Source organism: Manduca sexta, chromosome 25, assembly GCF_014839805.1.
Source record: "Manduca sexta isolate Smith_Timp_Sample1 chromosome 25, JHU_Msex_v1.0, whole genome shotgun sequence".
Classification (NCBI taxonomy): domain Eukaryota; kingdom Metazoa; phylum Arthropoda; class Insecta; order Lepidoptera; family Sphingidae; genus Manduca; species Manduca sexta.
Window position 1 is genome coordinate 12,974,277 of NC_051139.1, and position 21,978 is coordinate 12,996,254.

At 34.8% G+C, this 21,978-nt stretch overlaps 4 protein-coding genes across 6 annotated transcripts in view; 3 read left to right on the forward strand and 1 right to left on the reverse strand.

The window, feature by feature from the left end:
* The window catches only part of LOC115448648 (solute carrier family 12 member 6), a 601,928-nt gene that overhangs the window by 127,080 nt on the left and 452,870 nt on the right, over window positions 1-21,978 (reverse strand). The gene's annotated exons all lie outside the window — the stretch shown is intronic.
* On the forward strand, window positions 5,459-8,349 carry LOC115448655 (trypsin, alkaline C-like). Its single transcript, XM_030176155.2, has 4 exons — window positions 5,459-5,587; window positions 6,055-6,232; window positions 6,626-6,887; window positions 7,612-8,349. The coding sequence occupies exons 1-4, from the start codon at window positions 5,530-5,532 to the stop codon at window positions 7,903-7,905; spliced, it is 792 nt and encodes a 263-aa protein (XP_030032015.1). The 5' UTR covers window positions 5,459-5,529; the 3' UTR covers window positions 7,906-8,349.
* LOC115448657 (trypsin, alkaline C-like) lies at window positions 12,612-16,655 on the forward strand. The gene is made up of 4 exons (XM_030176157.2): window positions 12,612-12,766; window positions 13,752-13,926; window positions 15,542-15,797; window positions 16,201-16,655. Exons 1-4 carry the CDS (start codon window positions 12,715-12,717, stop codon window positions 16,495-16,497), a joined length of 780 nt encoding a protein of 259 aa, XP_030032017.1. The 5' UTR covers window positions 12,612-12,714; the 3' UTR covers window positions 16,498-16,655.
* On the forward strand, window positions 18,522-21,724 carry LOC115448663 (trypsin, alkaline C-like). Its single transcript, XM_030176163.2, has 4 exons — window positions 18,522-18,672; window positions 19,562-19,727; window positions 20,084-20,339; window positions 21,120-21,724. The coding sequence occupies exons 1-4, from the start codon at window positions 18,621-18,623 to the stop codon at window positions 21,408-21,410; spliced, it is 765 nt and encodes a 254-aa protein (XP_030032023.1). The 5' UTR covers window positions 18,522-18,620; the 3' UTR covers window positions 21,411-21,724.

The window sequence follows — 21,978 nt, forward strand, 5'->3', positions numbered from 1 at the left end:
CCTAATACGTTCAGTTTAATAAAAACATTTTTAGTGTGAATTGAAGTAAATCCTTTTTATTTCATTTTTGTGAAAAAACTACTTTCTTGTAGGTACACAAAAATATATAGACGATTTGAACTTTTGAATTTGTTCCATTACTTCGTACATAAATGTATTCTCGGTGTGTCTATAAATTCTAAACTAAACACATTTCATCAAATAGCTGATGATGAATAAATATTATGTGGCATTACAATTGCTTCCACGAAAAGATCTTAGAGTTAATTAACTCAAGTTCTGTTATATTTATATTTATTCATTAAAATTCGCCGTTAAAGATAAAATTTTTACGTCTACAAACAATGTTCCTGCGGTGTTAATTTCCTTACTTTGCAATTTTAAATTAGTACCCGAGCCATGTAGATTTTAATTAACTTAGTGCTTTATCTTCCACGTTTTTATCTGACGATAAATGAGTATGGTTAAGTTCGTTGAAAGTATTATTCATAAAGACTATGCAATTACAAAACTCGATAATAATGAATAGTTAACTAAATAAGTTAACAGAAATTACTTACCGAATTCTTAAAAAAAAAAACTATGTAAAGTGTATGTTTTGTTGGCTGTACAAATAAATAAATAAATAAATAAATAAATAAATAAAATTCATTGCTGTTTTATTGAGTCAACTGGTGCAACAAGCTGAGAGTCTGCAAGATTACTCAGATGCCATCTAGAGTAAATGAGTACTGGATTTAAAAAAGATCCCAGTCCCTAACTCTTCAAGCCTTAGCTGCACAAACTCTAATCTTCCTTCTAAGAGGGTTCACCACAATGTTTATAAAGGTATGGTGATTCCATATAGGTTTTTTCAAATGGTTTCACAATAACATTATAATTTATACGGTTTACAAATATAAGTTTTTCTTGTGATTCTTGATGGGATGTCGGGGAGCGAGAAGGGAGGGGGCGAGGTCCTCTATTGATACATAGCTCCACGCCCGTCTTAACAGTATTTGAATAAAGGTTTAAAAGTACCAAATTCCTCAGCAGGGTAAAGGCTCAGGGGTTTCGGTAAGAACCAAAAGGTTTCTGGGACAACAAACTATCTTGGTAAAAACATATTTGGAATTTTGATATAAATACAATAACATAAAGGTTCTAAATTCAATTGAACATTTATATCATACCAAAGATTTCTCGAACAAAGTAACAAATGAACTTCACAATTTATTTTTGTAATAAACGACACAGTAAATTTAAAGCAATTCGTTCCAGCAAAATGTTGTTACAGTTATTATTGTATACAGTAACTGGATTCTGTTGCGAACACATCTGGTGCAGTGCCAGTTCAGCCATCAATCATGTGAGGAACATAAAAGCTCCTTTAGAAACATTTCTTGTATGGACTTTAATTTATTATCTTATGTAGTGTTTATATTGAAAGTACTTTCTCTACCTATACCACTGCTGAGCACAGGGTCCTTTTAGCTGATAATCTCAAAACATTCTGCTTTTATACCTTCTCATTGGAAAATAAATGGTTTTCATCTATTTGCAATTTCCACCCTAATGCAGTTTTTTTTCTTATCGGACCCCGCAGCCAATATTCGGGGAAATTTGCGAATGGGGTACTGGAATCCCTTTAGCGACTCCAGGGTCATAGAGGAAAGTTGGGAGGGGATACCTGGGAAGGAAGTATTGAGAAAGGATAAATAAACCTCTTAGGATGGAAGGAGGGGAAAAGGCCAGAAAATGTTCGCAAGACCTCATAGGCCCCTATGTGACTATTTTAAATATGCAACTATGAGGTATACGTATGTTACTGTGTTCCTAGGGCCGCGACAAATGTCCCTCCGTGTATGGGCGAGCATTTGGTGTGGAGATCGAGTGCACAAGAATTGCCATATCGGGATTCATAGCGGGGTTGCCGCAACACACGTACACATATGGCTGATGAAGAAGAAAAAATCCAAAGTAATTTTGTTGATCCGGAATTTGAACCGGGGACATCAGAGCCGTACGCAGTACGATATCTAGGCAGTCTTAACACATTTTCACAAATCCTGTAGAAATGATTTAGCTCAATTTTAACGACCATCCGGTGGCTAAGCGTCAACTTTATAGTAAATAGATATCTGTTGGCGACGCATAAACTTTTTAGTAAAATATAGTTTTAGTTTAAAATTTTTGAATTCCGATCCGTCAATGTAATGTTTTTTATGTACTTATTTGTCAGTTGAGATTTTTATTTTCGTCGTATGTGAGTAAATAATTTTCTAATAACGCCTATTTTTACTCCTTAACTGGTTGAGTACTGGCTCATCGTCAACAATATCAATAAAATAAAAAATTAAAATCTTTGACTATGGTAAACACCAAATCTCGAACTTTACATTGAGATTTTATTCTATAACTTCTTTATGACTTGCAGTTTTGCAAGCTTGGAATTAATTTTGAAGTTTGTATTTAAACATAGCGAGTAGAAGTTTTTATTGGAACCACTTAGTTGAGTTGCACGGTGGGCCCTTATCTGGCCAAACGCGGGTAACGAAACTTGCCCAGTAAAATGGATGTAACTTTGCCTCACCGTTCTGGAATTCCTTTTGGGACTTTTAATATGCTAACATTATTGTTAAATATTTGACTATTTATTATTTAAAAGCGAGACGTAGAATAAAGTACTTAATAATATAAGAAATTGGTACGATCAGCAACAAAAGTCGATGAACAGATACTAATTTACAAAACACCTGAACACTGAAACGGATCATAAATTACTTACCAAAGAAGAGTACAGATTAAGGTTATCATTTCAATATGGACACCAAAGTAAAGGATTGGCTGAAAAATTATGAAAAAGAAATTGACGTTTACGTTGAATCCTTCGAAGAGAATCTCCTGCCAGAATAATTTTGAATTTACACATTTGTTTCTTAAACCGGCCAGTGCTCTATAAAATAGGATGTTTACAATGTAACTAACCTATTCCTATTAATGTTATAATATTACTTACTAATATATTATGATGTTTTGCCCATACTTAAAAATATATAATTCTGGTTATTAACTTCAATATGTACTATTATATTAACCTGAAGAATTTGTTTGTTTGAATGCGCTAAACTCAGGAACTACTTAACTTATTTTGAAAATATTTCACTAATAGAAAGCTACATTACTCCTGAGTACTATAGGCTACTTTCTATCCCGGGTCAATATATAGCATGACTTTTGACCTTGAAAAACTTTTTCACGCGGGTGGAGCAGCGAGCCAAAGCTAATATGTTATAAAATAACAATTTAATTGATATTCTGGACTGTTGTATTAATTCGGCAATGTTTTGATAGTAAAAAACGCGGTGCGCTGCGTTCCGCGAGATGGGTGTATTGAAGCTTGATGGGTTCAATTTAATGAATAGGAAAAAAGCTTCTTTGTACTTATATAAAACAAAGAATGTGCTAATTTCAGCCACATTTGTATTTATTACGGATCATAAAAAGAATTCGCTAGTAATATTTGACATTCAATGGTTTGACTGCGTTCAGCTACTTTTGTAGTTCAATTATGACAAGTTATTTTGAATTTAATGTAATCAGTAACTTATGGTAAATGATAATGATTAGGAAATATTGGAAACAAATTATGTTCAACGACTTCTGTTGCTGACTGTGCAACACGTCTATTTCCACAATCGATTATGTCGCGCTCTTAATAAACTAATGACTTATTTCGAAATTGTTTATTTGTGGCAGTCGTCGGAAAACTATTTTTTGTTTGCTACCTTTTTTTTTTGAAGTTGCTATAAAATTTAGCATATTAAATATAGGTAAAGAATGAAACATATAGCATTAAAAAAAAGGGAAAGAACTAAAAGGTCGCAAACAGAAATTGGTTGTTTGACGATTCCCAGGAATTGGCAATTTTGGAATTTGTTATAATTTTATTAAGAGTGCGATGTTTAAAAAAATTAGTAATACGAATAAATTATTTTTTATTTGTAAACATAATTATAATTCACTTATTTCAGATTTAATTTTATTTCGGGTTTAAATTACTGTTATAAAGGTACAATAATATTTCACATAATATTTAGTATTATCGCTAAAATATAAATCCAATTATTATGGCTAAGGTAGCAATCGTAACAGATCCAAGTGGAATAGAGCTACGTTCTGGTCCCGTTAAAAACTTTGCACTCGTATCATTTACTTTGTATTGCTTTTGAAACAAAAAGTGTTCTTGGACGTGGTTAGAAAGTAGACTGTTTGTTTGGGTTAAGCTTCGTTAAACATCGTTAAATTTCGAAGCAATATTTGCTGTTTATTTACTTAATTGGAACTGTCGAGTGGTTGAAAATAAGAATTCTTTTCTCTTTATTTTAGATTTTTTTTTGACTTGTTAGAAATAGGTACGTTTTTATATATGCAACGCTTAATACAATATAACCTTGTTCGGTTTTTGCCAGCGTATATGAGTCAGCGTATAAAAGCGGCGATAGCTTAGTTGGTTGTAGAACGGGCTGCCAAGGCGAATGTTCGCAGGTTCAAAACCCAATGGCACACACCTCTGATTTTTCTAAAAAAAATATGTGGGTGTTCTTTATGAATTATCGCTTGCTTTAACGGTGAAGGAAAACATCGCGAGGAATCTACAGTTTTCTACCTGAGAAGTTCTCTATAGGAATTTTGAGGGTGTGTGAAGTCTACCAACCCGCACTAGGCCAGCGTGGTGGACTAAGGCCTAATCCCTCTTAGTAGTAGAGGAGGCTCGGGCCCAGCAATCAGACAGTATATAATTCAGGGCTCGTATATATTATTATATATGAGCCAGATATCAAAAGGTCCTAGGTTCCAATACCTAGTAAGGCATTTTGAACATCAACGCTATTTACTAGCATTTGCTCATCATGCCGAGCCTTTATGTTGCAATGCCAAGAAGTTGCGCTAAATTAGTTTAGTATTCAATTTTTTCTTCAGAGCCGTATAAAAAATAATAAAGAAATAGTTTGTTTTAAACATATATAAAAAAAATATCGTGAAATTATTTTAATTTCTCAAGACGAGGCAATATCAAGATTCTCTAATGTTAAAGGAAAAAGGAAAGCATTTCTCAAATTTTAATTTCCGCGAAAGATATTACTCACCTAATACAAACAAATGATATTAGCACCAGGGGAAACGAAAAATACAAATGTTCCGTATAAAAATAGTTCTTTATTAATAATTATTTAAATCTGATAACAATCTAGTTTAAAAGAAATATGCTAACATCTCCAATTCGCAAGAATTATGTTGACTTTGTGACTGCAAATTATCACCTAAAGAGTAAACAAAAAAACACATTTCACAACTATCGACCTAATTTCATGAATGGAGCCAATTATCACATTGCATAATCTGATAAGCCCAAATCTAGCGTAACTAGGAGTAATGAAATTGCGTTTAAAACAGCGTGATTCTTATCTTTCCCCTTCTTTTCTGATAAATTAATCTGCCCATATAAAAGTAATCGTTGTTAGTCAAATTGGCATTTCACTGATAATTATGAATACTAAACTATTACTAATTTTAACGTTGTTGGTTCTCTGCTGCACGGCGGGAGGTAAGTGAAGTGTGCGTATATATAAGCTGCGTATAGTAGTTATAGTTATATTTAACAATTTCACGTCACAATAACAAATGAAATACTTATTCTTATAGAGACGAACTTAGGCAAACACATCATAAATTTTATTAAAGATCATATTATTTCTTAAGTACTCAAATAATGATTTTTTTATTTGTTTTTTTATGTTAATCGACGTGGTACTGTCGCGTATTTTAGCAGGTAAATTATTTATTTATCGTGGAATCAAGTACCTACGAGGTAGTTCGTTCGCCATACACATTGAAGGCGCTAAATAGGGCATAACCAGTTCCGGGCAATTGCACGAATGTGGCGACGAATCGCGTGTGGGTTAGCCCGGCTTTGGCGACCGTTCATCCGTGTCGTGCCGACTGCCGATAGAACTTAAGGAAATGCATCGTCCGTAAACCCTATTCAGATTCTTGTTCTGATTTGTATTCCAGCCATTCCAGCGCCCTCCTTGCAGCTGGAGAGGATTGTGGGTGGGCCTGTGACTACTATCAAACAATATCCCAATATGGCCTCTCTGCTACTCACCAATGATTTTGTTCAGTGGAGGCACAACTGCGGCGGAAGCATCCTTAATCAACGAAATATTTTGTCAGCAGCTCATTGCTTAGAGTACGTAAATTATATTATGTATTATATTATTATGAGGTTAAAGGTTTGTGATGATGTTTGGTTTGTTAGTTTCCTTTGTCAATGGCCAGAGTTTATAGGCTAGGCGCCCATAGGCAAAAACTTAGCCAACTCGCTACTAGGAATCGCTTGAAAAGTGTGTTGCGCCGATTTCGCATCGATAAGAAATAAGCGTAGATCAAAATATTTTCGATTTTTGTTAGCCAATCAAGTATAAACTAGTGCAGGGATTTAGTAATTGGTGCACAAATACTTTAGATTAACCTTTTTTTAACCCCAGAACTACATGCTTCGAATGTGTTATTTATTCACCTATAATACTTATTTATTATAGGACTCTTATCATATTCATTCAAGTGACATTTATTTTCACAGCCGTTTCGCCAACCAGCCAACTAGATATCGGGCTCGTCTGGGTTCCACCTATGCCAGCAGTGGAGGCGTGGTTCTGAACTTTGTCTTCTTCATCATCCATTCTAACTGGAACTACAGGACCATGGACAATGACATCGCTTTAATGCGAACTGCCAACAGTATTTCATACACCAACATTATTCAGCCTTCTTCGGTTGCCGGCGCTAATTATATCATCCGCGATAATGAGCCTGTATGGGCTACTGGGTGGGGGCATATTACAGTGAGTTTCATGCATTTTTTTATTCTAAGTCAAACATTTTGTAAGAGGTAGAGAGGGAATGAATAAAAATGATTCAGCTTTGAGGCATCAATTATAATAACACAGATATGGGATTTAACTGTATTCTGAAGGGTTTTGATTACAGAAGCAGGAGAAGTGTCTTCGCTCTGAACCGATCTCTATCCGATTCCTAATGGTATATAAGACACACTGCTGGTGTTCTTTTAACCACTAATCAATAATAATTTGAATTGCATAACCTTGGTGTAACGCAGGGTGTTACCTACTGCAACACTTCAGAATGTCGTTGAAACAGATGCCACTAAATTAGTTATCAATGTTACTACAGGATTATTAATTCGGTAGTGTTTTAATCAATCACGATTTTGATACTAAATAACATACATTAATTATAACTAGATACTGTTTTTATTGGATAATTAGTATAAATGTTTATTTATATAACATTAATATTTTGACTTTCTTATTTGATATTACATATATTACAAGGGCTTTTGCTCGCAGCTACAATTGCGTAATATACTTATCCTGGTCAATGTGGAAACTTTTCTTTCTCCCCCCCATTATTCCTCTTCAACTTCCTATCCACTTACGCTAGTAAAACAACCGGTTTGACGAATTAACATTTCTCTATCTTATTCATATTTATCATATCTTAAACAGTTTAATATAGGTCTGTTTTGACTCAATTTTGACTTTTCAGCCTTCCGGTCCCGGCTCTGAGGAACTCCGACATGTCCAAATATATTCGATCAACCAAGCTGTATGTAGACAGCGATATGTATCAAAAGCTGTCATCACAGATAACATGTTGTGCTCCGGCTTGCTCGACATTGGAGGTCGCGACCAGTGCCAGATGGACTCCGGCGGCCCTCTCTATCACAACGGCGTCGTCGTCGGTGTCTGCTCCTTTGGTATTGGATGCGGCGATCCTCGTTACCCTGGAGTCAATACACGTGTCTCCAGATACACTGATTGGATCCAAAGAAACACATAAATTGTTTTTATTAATTGACTGATAAAACATCCTGGAATGGTTATAAGATATTTTTAGTAAACAAAGTTTATCGCACTTGGATCGTTTACGTTGTATAATTATTACATAATTATAAATATAAATTTATAAAATGTTTGGCGCTTTAGGCATCTTCGCTATCTAAAATATGAATATAAACTATATTATATTGGGATATGTATTTAAAGATAAACAGCACTGCATAATCTATAAAATTAATCTCATTATCAAATAGTTTGATTTGAACGCATTACTGTGATTATGAAAATACATAATTCGAAGCGTCAACATTTGGTCAAAAATGTACTTATGCTACCAGAGTATTGTCACTTTACAGTAAAAGAAGATTAAACTTAAGACTATTTTTTCTGTAGCCATCTTCACTTACGTTATTAAGTTTACGTCATATAAAAGAATAAAATTAAATATTTCGTTTTCTTTTTCTCTTTGGATGTGGTAATCGTATTTGTAATCACATAACGTCTCGTGCTAAGTTTATAATCGGACCTTAAATAAAAAAAAATAGTATGAAAATATGAATTACTGCAATTTTTGATGTAGCCAGTACAAGTTATTACAATCTTAAGGAAACTTGAATGTGGTACACGAAAAGCGGTAACACGTCCTCTACGTGTTTGTATAACTTAAATGCTAGTCTGGGGTCCAAGTCGCTAATGGCTACGTGTGGTCTTAAAGGAGAAGAAAGGCGGAATTAACCGTACCTGCTGCTTGTTGGCTAGCTGATAGAACGGGCAAAAGTATATCAATAACAGGACGACTTACTTATAATGCTACCGAGGCAGGTGCTGGAGAACAGGACACAATGCTTGTGGCAGGGTATTAGTACATCTAGCATGGATTTTTTTTAAAGACGGTGAAATCAGTTAAGGATTTCTGCTGGACTCGCCGGTATAAACCGTCCTACCGACTAAAACCCCGTCATTCGACTCTCACTCCCTAATATCGAAGGTCGGGTGTGCAGAAATGCATGCAACCGCAACCTTCGCAGGATTCGTCTCTTGGGCAGAGCCTCTCACCATCCCAGGAATGAAATCTTGGTAAAATCATACGAGGCATCTAATATACCCGATATCGGGCTACCCGTCCTCCACCTAAAGCGAAGCTTAGGGAGGTCGGAGGTCGTCTCTCCAACGTCTGCTGCGAAAGGGAAGTCCTATAGAACGTTCCCTTTCTCTCTCCGCCGCCTCTTTGGCGGACATGACTTGTTCAGCTAGCGTGGCCTTTATGAGAATGATTCTCACGATCTTTTTATAGGGGCACAGCAAAATAAATTCACTGTACCTGATGATAGAGTGGGGTCAGGTAAAGTGCCTACCTCAAGGTCCATTTTCATACATTTTGTTTCACCTTTAATCTGGGTAACTAAACAAGTATTGGCAAGTAAAGAATTTAAATTCACGTCTAGTTAGTGATTAGTTCTCGCAGTTGAAAGAAAAACGTAAAAATAATTAATAATCATGGATATTTCGGCCTTTAAAATTTAATATGACGAAATTTTAAAATTTAATATGACGAAATTTTAAAGGCAGAAATATCCATGATTATTAATTATTTTTACGTTTTTCTTTCAACTGCGAGAACTAATCACTAACTAGACGTGAATTTAAATTCTTTACTTGCCAATACTTGTTTAGTTACCCAGATTAAAGGTGAAACAAAATGTATGAAAATGGACCTTGAGGTATCGCCTTAATATAATTATGCGGGCTTTGAAGCTGGATATACACAGGCTACTATAATACGACATATTTATATAGGCCAATATGGCGGGTTATATGCCTAACGTACGATGGTCGCTATATCAGCAGTTTACTTATCTTCATTGCATAAGGCACATTTTTTAGTTATCTTACGGACCACATGATAATTCTTATATACCAATATATAAGAAAGAAAGAAGTAGATATTTATTAGGCACAGCATATTATAACGTACAATTATAAATTCTAGACTGCCTCGGTGGCGTAGTTGTATTGCATGTCCGGTACAATAGCGCTCTGAGGTCCTGGGTTCGAATCCCGGGTCGGGCAAAATGATATTTAGGTTTTTCTGCTTAGTATTAGCCCGGAGTCTGGAATTTGTCCCGATATGGCGATAGGCTCGCCCCCTATCACATCATGGGACGGAACATACTTGGCGAAAAGTTGTTGCCCTAGTTGCGCCTCTGCATACCCCTTCGGGGATAAATGCGTGATGTTATGTATTATAAATTCATTAGAATTAAAAAAGTGTCCACTAAAAAAATGTGATCTTACTGAAAATAAAAATGTAATAAGTGAACTGCTCTATTGTTAGTATACTGCCTCGGTGGCGTTGTTGTATTACGAAACGATTGCAGTGCTGAGGTCTCGAGTTTGAACCCCGGGTTGGGAAAAGTGATATTAAGTTTTCTACTCTGTAGATAGCCTATTTATCGAGGAACATCACGCTATACCCAATATTTGTATTTATGTATTCATTTAACTTATCTGAGTATCGACGTAATTCAGCATATTACAATTGTCGGTATTCACCAAAGAGAAGCTAATGTTTTTTGTTTATCGGGACTCGGAAAGTGTCTTCACTGCATCTTATGTTAAGCGAAACCCGTAGAAAGTGTTTGAATACACCGTTATAATTTGTAATAATAATATCAGCCCTGTATTATATACTGTCCAACTTTTGGGTACGGGCCTCCTCTACTACTGAGAGGGATTAGGCCTTAGTCCACCAGGCTGGCCTAGTGCGGATTGGTAGACTTCACACACCCTCGAAAATTCGTATAGAGAACTTCTCAGGTATGCAGGTTTCATGTTTGTTGTATTCGTGTTGTTTGCATGTTTTCCATCACCGTTAAAGCGAGCGATAATTCAGAAAGAATAACCCACATAATTTTAGAAAAGTCAGTGCGCCTTTGGGTTTCGAACTTGCTTTTTTGTAATAGGTTAAAACTAATTCAAATACAAGAAAACCACAGGGCCCTTATTCTGTATGATAGTGTAAACGCGTAACGCGGCCGTATTATGTTATCTTCGAGAAATGTGCGTGGAATGGTATTCTGTAAGCCAAATTTCTATAGTCCTAAACATGATGCGTTGTGTTACGTGCTTGTTACACACTGTCAAAATAACGTGCGGGATAGAGAATAAGGCCCCTGTAATACTAGTTTTTGTCTTAAAGTTTGAAACGTCTCGCCAGCTCGTATACCAACTGACGCACGAAAGGCCCCTATTTAGACCATAAATAAAAATTATCTTTTTGTATGACCTCAAGCTACGACAATGTTAATTACTGTAATTTTGAAGGTACAGAATATATTATTGCAATCTTAAGGAAATCGTTGAATAAATTTGATATACCTTATCACAATATACATTTCAGATAGTTTACATAAGATAACAAGGTAATAAAATACAGATTTCGGTGAGATATAATCTATCCATACTATTAAATAAAGCTGAAAAGTTTATATGTTTGTTGTTGTAATATTCTTTGAGTGTAGCATAGCTCGAGGAAGGCTATGGGCTATTTAACATCACGCTATAACCAATAAGAGCATCAATGAAAAATGTTGCAAATATTAGGAAATATTATTCATTTTCAAAACTTCCGCTGCATACGATGCGTAAATGATTAAAGTTACTCAGCAATTATGTATGAAAGAATTTTTTCCCTTCAAAAGATCTTACAATATATTTAAAAACAAAATCTCCCGCCGCGTCTGCCTTTCTGAACACGATAAACTTAAAAACTACCCAAAGGATATTGATGAAATTTGGGTAGATATTTTGAGACCCTGGGAAGGACAAAGGCTTCTTTCTACCCGGGGAAAATATATAGCGGTACTTTTAACCCGAAAACTCTTACGCGGGCGAATTCGCGAGCAAAAGTTGTATCCTATAATCCTACAGGTTTTTTATAATCCTACTTTTCAAGGATACGATTTTTGTAGGCTTTCATAATTGCCAGAGATAAACATATAAATTGTTCAATGGATTTTAAAATAGACAGTAAATTGACCAAGGCTTGAATTAACAAGCTTGTTATGAAATGATAAGCTTTTGCTCGCGGATTCGCTCGCGTGAAAGAGTTGTTCATACGTTCGAAGAATATTAGGTCATTTCCGACTTTTATAAGTTCGTTTGATTTGAAATTTTGTGTACTGTTACTTCGGTGGTATTTTCAGGACATGACAACCCTGACCTGATGCTGCGGAATCAAACAGTCTGCGAGATACCCAACCCTAAGCAACTTAAACTTTTTACATTGTTTTTAAGCTCAGAAGAATGGTCTCAATGAGTAGATCATGACCGAAGCCGATGCTCGAGGATATATTAATTTAAAACGGTGAAAAAAAAAATGAATTTCGCCACGAAAAAACTCTAAAAAGTAAAAAAATAAAATGTACGTATTTGTTTCTACCCAACTTGTCCTTTACTTTTAATAATGTTGAAAATAATAATTATATCTCGTCAATCGATACAATTATGGTGGCCTGCTCGAAATCGGATTTACATTGGCTGATACTGGAACGCAGCGTACGTGGGCCAACATGACAGTATTTATACATTGTGTTGCGGGGTCTTCAGGGAAGATACAAATGTGAAATAATATTATATAATTAACATGAACGGCATACTAAACAAAGTGCTTCTTATCAATATATCTTTGGAGTATATCTACATATATATATTCAGTATATCTATTAAAGCTAAAAATGATTATGATATATTGGACATGAATTAATATAAATATGATTGTGTGGCTAAGATCATTGGCATTCGTTGTATAATGGGAGTCGTGATTTTTACTTTATTCGCTTTATGCTGCGCTGCAGCGGGCGGTAAGTCACTATCTTCATATTCTTAATATTGATGCGGGAACTACAGAGTTATGTAAATACCTAATAATTTATTCTTGTTTCATTCGACTTTATCTCAAGCAATCATTGGTCAGCGCATTACACTTTTTTAAGCATGTTAAGGAACATATTTTGGTTAGTTTTTATCAACTGCCGCCTAGCAAATGTCAAAGCTGTCCAGGGGATTTAGTTGTAAATCGTTGTTTCTCGAAAATAAACGACTTTTTATTTACAGTAACTTTAATACTCAAATATTGTTTGTGATGTCCAGAGCATTGTAAAATTTAATCAATATTTGATTTAATTTGCGCTTTGACGTTAGCTACTTTTTGGACGAAAGGTTAAATTCTGTCAGTACCTTTACAATTTATGCGTGTGCTAAAAAGTATACAAACATCTTTCGCATTTACACTCATGGTAAAATTTAGGGGAACGCAAAAATACTTAATAATATTAAATATTTTGACGTGACGCATTTCGTTTCTATCCCAGTTTATGTAAATGGAAAAAGTAAAGATTCTGACTGTTTTTAATCACCGAGTTGGATTTATTTATTGGCTATGTCCTAATTTAATGAATTTGTGTCAAAACAAAATTTGCTGATTTTTTTCTCTTATTTGGAAATTTCGGACCCGTTCCTAAAGTTACATTGATTTGTCAGGCAATTTGTTTTACAGAGGCTCACTCTAACTAACCTTACAATCATAAACATAATTATGTTAATGCTTTTTATATCCCCAAAGATAAGCAAAGGTGTAAACGTCGCATCAATTTTTTTACCGAGTTTATTTTTCCTATCATAATAAAGACAGTGATTGTCATTTCGAGTATAAATAACTAGGAATGCCATTACCTGAACCTAGAACTTTTTAAATTATTAGCCCACTTATAGTTTTATAGTGATTTTTGATGATTGTAATCAATGTATGCATAGTTTTTAAGTCAATTGCTATTTTGTCTGTTCCAGCTGTCCCCGCGGCATTAAACAATGCCAGGATTATTGGTGGTACTGTGACCACCATCAATCAGTACCCTGTTATGGCTTCTCTGCTGCTGACCAGAGATTTCGTTCACTGGAGACACAATTGCGGCGGAAGCATTCTTAATCAACGAAGTATTCTGTCAGCTGCTCACTGTCTATAGTAAGTCGAAGGAAAATTCTGTGAAAAGTCGCTCGAATTTCATTCGAGTAACCTTTATCTATATATCTATATATTTATAATAAATCTGTAGAGAGGTCAATTCTGTACATGAAATATATTTCCAAAATAACTATCAGGGGGTGATTAGGGATCGATATTGATGCCAAAAATGCAATTAGTAAAATTTTTGTCTGTCTGTCTGTCTGTCTGTATAACCGTTATAGAAACAAAAACTACTCGACGGATTTTAACGAAACTTGGTACAATTATTTGTCATACTCCTGTGCTGGTTACAGTATACTTTTCATCACGCTACAATGAATAGGAGCAGAGCAGTGAAGGGAAATGTTGGGAAAACGGGAGAAGTTACTCCATTTTTTAAGCTTCCGTCGCGTGTGCAACCTTAATGGTTAAAGCTACACAGAAATCATGTACGACGAAAATGTTCTCCTTAAAATTATGTAAAAAATATCCCACGACAGCATATGTCTATCTTTTATGGTTGACTCACAATAACACGTGTGACTCCCGATAGCTTAGCAGTTCGAAGCTTTCTCATTATATTTGTCTACTCTTACGTTTATAACACTCTCAGTCATCCCTAATTAAAAAGTTAACATTATTAAATATTCCATAAAAAAGAATCATAGAAATCGGTATAGAAACACCAAAGTTATACATGAAATACGCTAATAATTATAAGCCATCATGCGTGAATACTGAATCATGCTATAAGGATTATTTTTGTATATATATAAGGTCGCGAACGCACGGGCATTGGGGCAAGCGGCTTGCTTGGCGCCTAGAGGCTAGTGAATCACCTAGCGAGTAGCTTCGTAAAACGAACACTCTCGAACGTTCGCGACCGGCTCCATTTTTGAAGTCCGAAATCCACGCGGGCGAAGCTGCGGGCGGAAGCTAGTCCTAAAATATAATCGTAAAACAAAAGGAAAATATTCCCAACTAAAGATATTTGCAAAATATTCTCTGTTATCAGTGGCATCAATAAAAGTAGTAAGACACGACAAAGTACTAACTGCTTTTAAACTAGCTTGAATCTTATTCTTGTCATGTTGAAACTTCTTTAATTGACTTAGAAAATCCGCTATGTTAATTTCAACGTGAAGTTTGGTAGGTATACTATATTAATAAATTTGTCTTCTATACTAATCCTAAATGTCAAGATTTGACCCTGAATATAAGTCAGATAACTTACCTCCACACCAAATTTTATCGTTTAAAGTCTACAAGTACAAAATATTTTTGATATAAAACTGCAATCATTTGAGGTATTTGCTTTAAAGTGACTGCCTAAAAAAAGTCGTAAGTGCAAAGTCCGTTTTAAAAGAGTAGATCTCTGAGTTCTGAACTTATCGAATTATGTGTGTAATGATTGTTAATTAAATTGCTTGCTATAACTGTAAGGCAAAAAATCGTGAGGAAAACTTCATCCATGAGCACCTCGAAAATATGCGGACGCCGCAACTCGCAATAGGCTTACGTAGTTGATTAAGGTCTTTCAGTAGCATAGGAGGCCTGTACCTAAGACAGGACCAGTAGGACAATATATATATAGCCGATGTTATATTTAACCTTCAAATTTCTATTCTTGCAGCCGACGCCAACCAAACGTCTACCGGGCCCGTTTGGGATCTAGTTTCGCCAGTAGCGGTGGTGTGATTTTCAATTTTGCTCAGTTTATCATGCATCCCAACTATAACTCCAGAAACCAAGATAATGACGTTGCTATAATGCGAACAAGTTCTGGTATTTCTTACAACAACGTGATACAGCCAGCGCGTATCGCTGGAGCCAATTACAATCTCCGCGACAACGAGCGTGTGTGGGCTGCTGGATGGGGCGTGACTTCGGTAAGTATTTTCTAAATTTTTAACTCCGACTGAAAAATAAGAACCTTATATGTTTAAGGTGTGTATCTGTATGTCTATGTGTGGTGTTGTAGCACCTAAAAGAACCTTCTTCGGATGTCGCAATATTATGTAGTCTGCGGGATAATCAACTCCTCATCAACGTACAGCAGATATAGGGTGTTTGAGCTTATAAGAACGAAACAAGTTACTGGAGTAACATGTATAGTCTATGTTAATCAAGGAAAAGTTCTGTCCTGATGCTAAACTTCATCTTAAATCGTTTTTTTTTCTAACAAAGATCTAAACATCCAACATTTTTACAATCTTTTGCAGGTTATTGTTTAGAGATAAGAATTACTAATAATTATGTTATTGTAATTTATAATATTTACTTATTTTTCAGGTTAATTCAAATCAGCACTCAGAGCAACTTCGCCATGTTCAAGTGTACACAATTAATCAAGCGGTATGCAGACAGCGTTATGCTGCAAGAAGCCCCATCACAGATAACATGTTGTGCTCCGGCGTGCTTGACGTCGGCGGCCGTGACCAGTGCCAGATGGACTCCGGCGGGCCCCTCTTGCACAACGGCATCGTCGTCGGTGTTTGCTCCTTTGGTCATAGATGTGCCGAACCTCGGTACCCTGGAGTCAACGCACGCGTTTCCCGCTTCGCCACTTGGATAGGAAACAACTCTTAAATCCTTTTGGTATTTAAATTGTAAGAATGGCTGTAAGATATTTTCAATAAAAAAAATGTAAACGCACCTTACACATGGAACACAACATACAAATATATATATATTAAAATTGTACTTTTAGATTTGTTATATTTATTAATATTTTCTTTTGTTTTGTATCATTTTTTGTATTACTTGATCCATATTTAATTTCTGTTTTGGAAGTGGAGGACTCCCTAATACAGGTATTGCCATGCTTAGAGTGATCCAACAATTGTACCTAGGTTAAGAAAATGATGAGGCCACAAAAATAGCTTAACAATTTTTTTTTCTAAATACTTTCGTATCCTTATCAACGATCGTTTTTATGAATTGAAGTTAACATATAGAAGGGTTTTGGAGTATTGAATTTGATCGACTAGTTGTGTGGCGGACTGTACCTCAACATTGGTCCTAATCTAACAAAAACAAAAATTATCTTTTAGTTTGTCAGCATTAATGACAGAAATTTTCAATAGATATTAATACAAGGAAATTGATGAACGAATTTGATATTCTTTATCAAATTAAAGTAATTTCAGATAATTATGCTACAAAGGATAGATTTTCTAGAACAAACTTATATCTATGCTATTACATTGCAATGGGAAGGTTTGTTTAGATATTTGTATGGACAGAGTTTTGTTAGATGATGACATAAATGGAGGCTGATACAGTTAAGATAAACATTGATTAACACCTGAGCCCACGTAGTGATCATAAAAACTGCGAAGTCTACGATAAGAATAGAATTAATAATTGAGCAAAAAGTCGCGATAAAGAAGGATTTATTTTTTTGCGGTATTTGCTTTTATGGATAAAATATGTACTACAGAATATACAAAGACAACTTCCTGGTTATTAATGCCACTAAGCCCTGGATATTGCGATATCAATCCGGGTATATTTAGGTCTTTTATTTGGCTTGGTATCCCGATTTTTTTATGCCGGGTCCAAGTTTGAGATCTCTGCATTAATCCATTTTTAAACCTACTATAATAACTATGCGTTAAAGGTCTGCACAATTTGGAGATATATTATAAGATTTTTTCAATGCTACAATAAAATAACATGAGTAACAATAATAATTGAAAATTGGAAGTTTAAATGTTTAAGTACTGTAAAATAAAACCAAAAAGACAAATCCATTTATCATTTTATTTTACGAATTTTGTTCGGTCTCCTAAGTGTTTTATCGTTAAATTCAATTAATCTTAAATTGATCGATAAGCATTGAATTTTGGACAGAGCTTCCCATGAGAATGTAACTGATCTTGACTTAATCTACATACTTTTAGAAAACTAGAGTCGTTGACGTGCTTGTCACGTCAAATATGCTAAACAATTCTTGATCAAAGTAAGTTAAATAGGGGTTGCAATCAAAAATAAAGATATAGTAAAAGCAAGTCACGTTTATTAATCTATTATCAAAAATATACACTTATGATCATGATAATTAATCAAGTATTTTAGGCAAATCGCAAACAAATTTGATAAAATTATTATAGTTAATTTGTGTAGCGGTATTTTAAAATACTAAAGTTAAATACCTAATGCTTGACATACTCGTATGTCCGTAAACAGCAAAACCGTCTGGAACTATTATAAAAATCACAAAACGTTGCCGTTATCTTGAGTTTTTGGATGCTAAGTTTCATGTTGCCTAAAATTAACACATGACATTATTTTGAACGATATCTGAAATTTATAAGTTTAGTGGCAACTTGCAACAATTTAATTCAAATTTTGTAGTAATTGTATTGAGAGCTTGTTGTCGCCTCTGGGACGTTTTTCTCTATGGCACGCGTTATTTTGCAAGCACGTAACGCATCGCATCGCGTTTAAGATAACATGCACGTAACGCACCGCGTCGTGTTAAATCGATAGAAATGGGCATATAGAATATTCCATTCTAGCTTCATGAATATATTATTATAACACAGCCGTGATACGAGTTTACACTGCTATCGAGAATAAAATACCAGAACGAGCCTAATTATTATGTTATCTTATCCGTCCGCAATCGATTAATGAGTTTTGATTGTTATTATTACGTATAAATTGTCGGGTGTTTAATAAATTTTACACTTCGATCATCGCCAGAAATGAAGGTCACGCTAATTGCTTTATTCGCTGTGTGCTTTGCGGCGGCAGAAGGTAAGTTAATCCTCAATGCATTCTGTTTCACGAATGCTGGATAAAAAGACATTGAAATGAATTTAGTTTACGGATTTTTTATATTTTAATTATCTCCTGAATATTAAGCGATTGCAGACTTCAAGCCTTCAGCTGCTGAATGTTGGGAAGATGTCTCCATTATTTTCGATTAGACTTGCAACAAATCCTTACCAAAGAACACGCTATTGAAATTGAAAACGACATAATTTCAATAAAGATGTTTCGAAGCTTACACAATCCTCGGATCCTGTTATAAATTTAGCTAAATTGGAACCCAAAAGAACGGCTGTCGGATTTCAAGATACTGTGAGCTCATTTTGCGTAGATAGAACCGTTATTAGCTAAATAAAAAAAAATAAAAGTAATTGTCAAATGTAGGTAGGTAGAACTTTGACTTACACTATAAGCAGTTCAGTGATCATGAAGGCTTAAAAATCTTCGAAATGTTGGGAGAATATAAAAAACCGCGATAAAATCCGAAAACTAGTTTTATTTTTATGTTTTACATTCTAGTCAGCACAAGAAATCATTATACATGTGAAATAATCAAAGAGTATTGCTACTTTCAATAAAATTAAACCTGTTATAATATATTTAGTTATTGTATAAAATGTATGATATGATAACACAATAATATTGTGCAATTTGCGAATTTACATAATTTCCATAATAAAATAATTTATATCTAATCCCTACTAATGGGTGTAATATTTAAGTTTGGATGCAGAAATGTTTTGTATATTATTAATTAGAGTTTATAATCAAGTTAGGTATTCCCAAGATAAGTTTTCAGAAACATGTTTTCAATATGATATATTATCTTCGTGTTTGCCGGAGAATACAATGTACTAATTTTTTTTTGTATCAGCCGTTCCACAAGCTAGAATATCCGGCGGTTCATTGGCAACCATCAACCAGTACCCTACTATTGCCTGCCTGCTGACAAACAGGGACACTGCCGGCCATTTCAGACAAAACTGCGGCGGCACTATCCTCAATCAACGACACATTTTGACAGCAGCTCACTGCCTTGAGTAAGTTGTAAAAAGATCCTGGATTCTATTTGTAAAGCTCAATCTTCCCCTTATGTTAAATTATTCGTCCTGTTATTGTTGTCTGTATCTTGGCTTCTGTCTGTATGCTAAATTTCTTCCATATTTCAGCAGTTTTTGCATTTACTGCTGACAACAATCCAAACATCATAACAAAATTGCGTTTAAATGTTATTAACATTTACCGTATATTTTTTGCCTTTGTTCTTTTTTCTCTATGGCAATAACTCTTTTTTCTTTTGTGTATTATTATGTTTAAGTTAAACAGGATTTTAGTATTAGGAAGATGTTTAGTTAGGTTCCACTTTTCATTAGAGTACTTTTTTCTAATTCTGCAGACGAGACCATCCTGCCCAATGGAGGGCCCGTTTGGGATCTTCTTTCGCGACCAGCGGAGGCGTGTTGTACAACATTGCCGCCTTCAACCTACATCCCAACTACAATCCACGTACATTTGACAGTGACATTGCTATAATGAGAACAAGTAATTCCATTTCATACACTAACGTGATCCAGCCGGCCCTGATCGCTGGAGCTAACTACAACGTTCGAGACAACGAGCGGGTGTGGGCTGCTGGATGGGGCCGTATTTTCGTAAGTATCATAAATGCTTCCACGGTAGTTTTTAAAAATATTTCATCTACATTTAAGTGTTACTAATTATAGCGTAAATACAGAGAGATTTTATATACTAATGATCTGTTTTGTATACCAGTTGGTTTTTACTTACCTTACTTACTTACTTTAGTTTTATAGGAATCCAATAAAACAATTTCGATAGTCTTTTTATGCTTCCGAAGTATTAATGCGAGTAGATATTGTACATGATTGACAGCTAACTGTTGGAAACCATTAACAGTATATACATAGTTATTGTAAATTGTGCTCAAATTATCATGTTTACGTTGTTGCAACTCTTATGGTTTTACTTTAGCGACGTCTGTAAAGTATGTTATAGCTTCTTCTTAAGCTGTCCTTGTTAAACTAGTTGTAGATCGAATTGGCAATTGAATGTCCGTTGTGTTATTTGTATCATTAGAAGATTATGGGCTAACATGAAATGTTAGCTTTCAATATGGTTCTAGTTTGATACATAGGCAAAAATTCCAAGGGGCGCATATCTTTAGCTTTTGAGCAAACGTGTTGCATACCAGCACATGAGCGATATTCGTGTGTTGTTTGTTATTCAGCTGCATAATAATTGTTTTTAAAATGGACATTCCATTTAACAGTATAAGTATAGTTCATTTACATATATCACCAAAATTTTGATCCAGTTGTAGCTGTTTCTGTAATTTTCGTGTCATTATTGTGTGTTTCTAATAGCCATCATTCTTTCAACAGTAAATTTATCTATTTTATTTGGTTTTACAGCATAATGGTCCGAACTCTGAACAGCTACGCCACGTTCACCTAGAAGTGATCAACCAAAATGTTTGCAACCAAAGGTACGGAAGTTTCGCTATCACCAACAACATGCTGTGCGCAGGCGTGAACGACAATAGCAACCGCGGCCAGTGTCAGATGGACTCTGGCAGTCCTCTCTACCACAACAACATAGTCGTCGGCGTCTGCTCCTTCGGAATGGTATGCGGTGATCCTTTTCACCCCAGTGTCAACGTACGCGTTCCCCGCTTCACTGCCTGGATACAAAGAAATTCTTAAAGAACTTCTGTTTTTTACCACCAACTTATTTATTGACAAAGCGTCGTGTAAATTTATTCAATTATTTAGACAAAAAATAACACTCACTGAAATAAAGTAAAAAATAACTAACACGCGATTAGGTTTTTTTTTGTTTGGTACCTAGCAAATATTGTAATTTTATGTGTGTACTACATATAAGTTGTTTTTACATAATTTAGCTGGCAGATCTTGTATGACGCGTTGGTTTTCACTTGTTTGTTTTATCATTTAAGACCGACTCCAAAGATTTATTCATTGTTACATAAATATAATAAAACGAATGGCGGTGTATATTATGTTGGTATTATTCAAATCTCAAGTCTTTTTTGACTTTGTAGTTGTTTTAAGCGTCTGTTTTATTTTTTGTTAACAAGTTTTTCTTTTCCAATTTTGAGTAAATTGGTAATGAAATAAAGAGTAACATATTTTAATTACTTTATATACTATTATCGTGTAATTTATTATAACAGGTGGAAATCCCAAAGTAGCTTCGATTCGATATTTTGTTGATCAAACAATAGATATAAACCTAGAAATTGCACTTGTG

What these genes read in the sequence shown, in the direction of transcription:
- LOC115448655 (XM_030176155.2), top strand. Translation starts at nt 5,530, where the DNA reads ATGAATACTAAACTATTACTAATTTTAACGTTGTTGGTTCTCTGCTGC. An exon ending in TCTCTGCTGCACGGCGGGAG is followed by an intron (nt 5,588 to 6,054) that starts GTAAGTGAAGTG and finishes TTTGTATTCCAG; the next exon opens with CCATTCCAGCGCCCTCCTTG. An exon ending in CTGGGTGGGGGCATATTACA is followed by an intron (nt 6,888 to 7,611) that starts GTGAGTTTCATG and finishes TTGACTTTTCAG; the next exon opens with CCTTCCGGTCCCGGCTCTGA.
- LOC115448657 (XM_030176157.2), top strand. Translation starts at nt 12,715, where the DNA reads ATGGGAGTCGTGATTTTTACTTTATTCGCTTTATGCTGCGCTGCAGCG. An exon ending in ATGCTGCGCTGCAGCGGGCG is followed by an intron (nt 12,767 to 13,751) that starts GTAAGTCACTAT and finishes TGTCTGTTCCAG; the next exon opens with CTGTCCCCGCGGCATTAAAC. An exon ending in CTGGATGGGGCGTGACTTCG is followed by an intron (nt 15,798 to 16,200) that starts GTAAGTATTTTC and finishes CTTATTTTTCAG; the next exon opens with GTTAATTCAAATCAGCACTC.
- LOC115448663 (XM_030176163.2), top strand. Translation starts at nt 18,621, where the DNA reads ATGAAGGTCACGCTAATTGCTTTATTCGCTGTGTGCTTTGCGGCGGCA. An exon ending in ACAGCAGCTCACTGCCTTGA is followed by an intron (nt 19,728 to 20,083) that starts GTAAGTTGTAAA and finishes CTAATTCTGCAG; the next exon opens with ACGAGACCATCCTGCCCAAT. An exon ending in CTGGATGGGGCCGTATTTTC is followed by an intron (nt 20,340 to 21,119) that starts GTAAGTATCATA and finishes TTGGTTTTACAG; the next exon opens with CATAATGGTCCGAACTCTGA.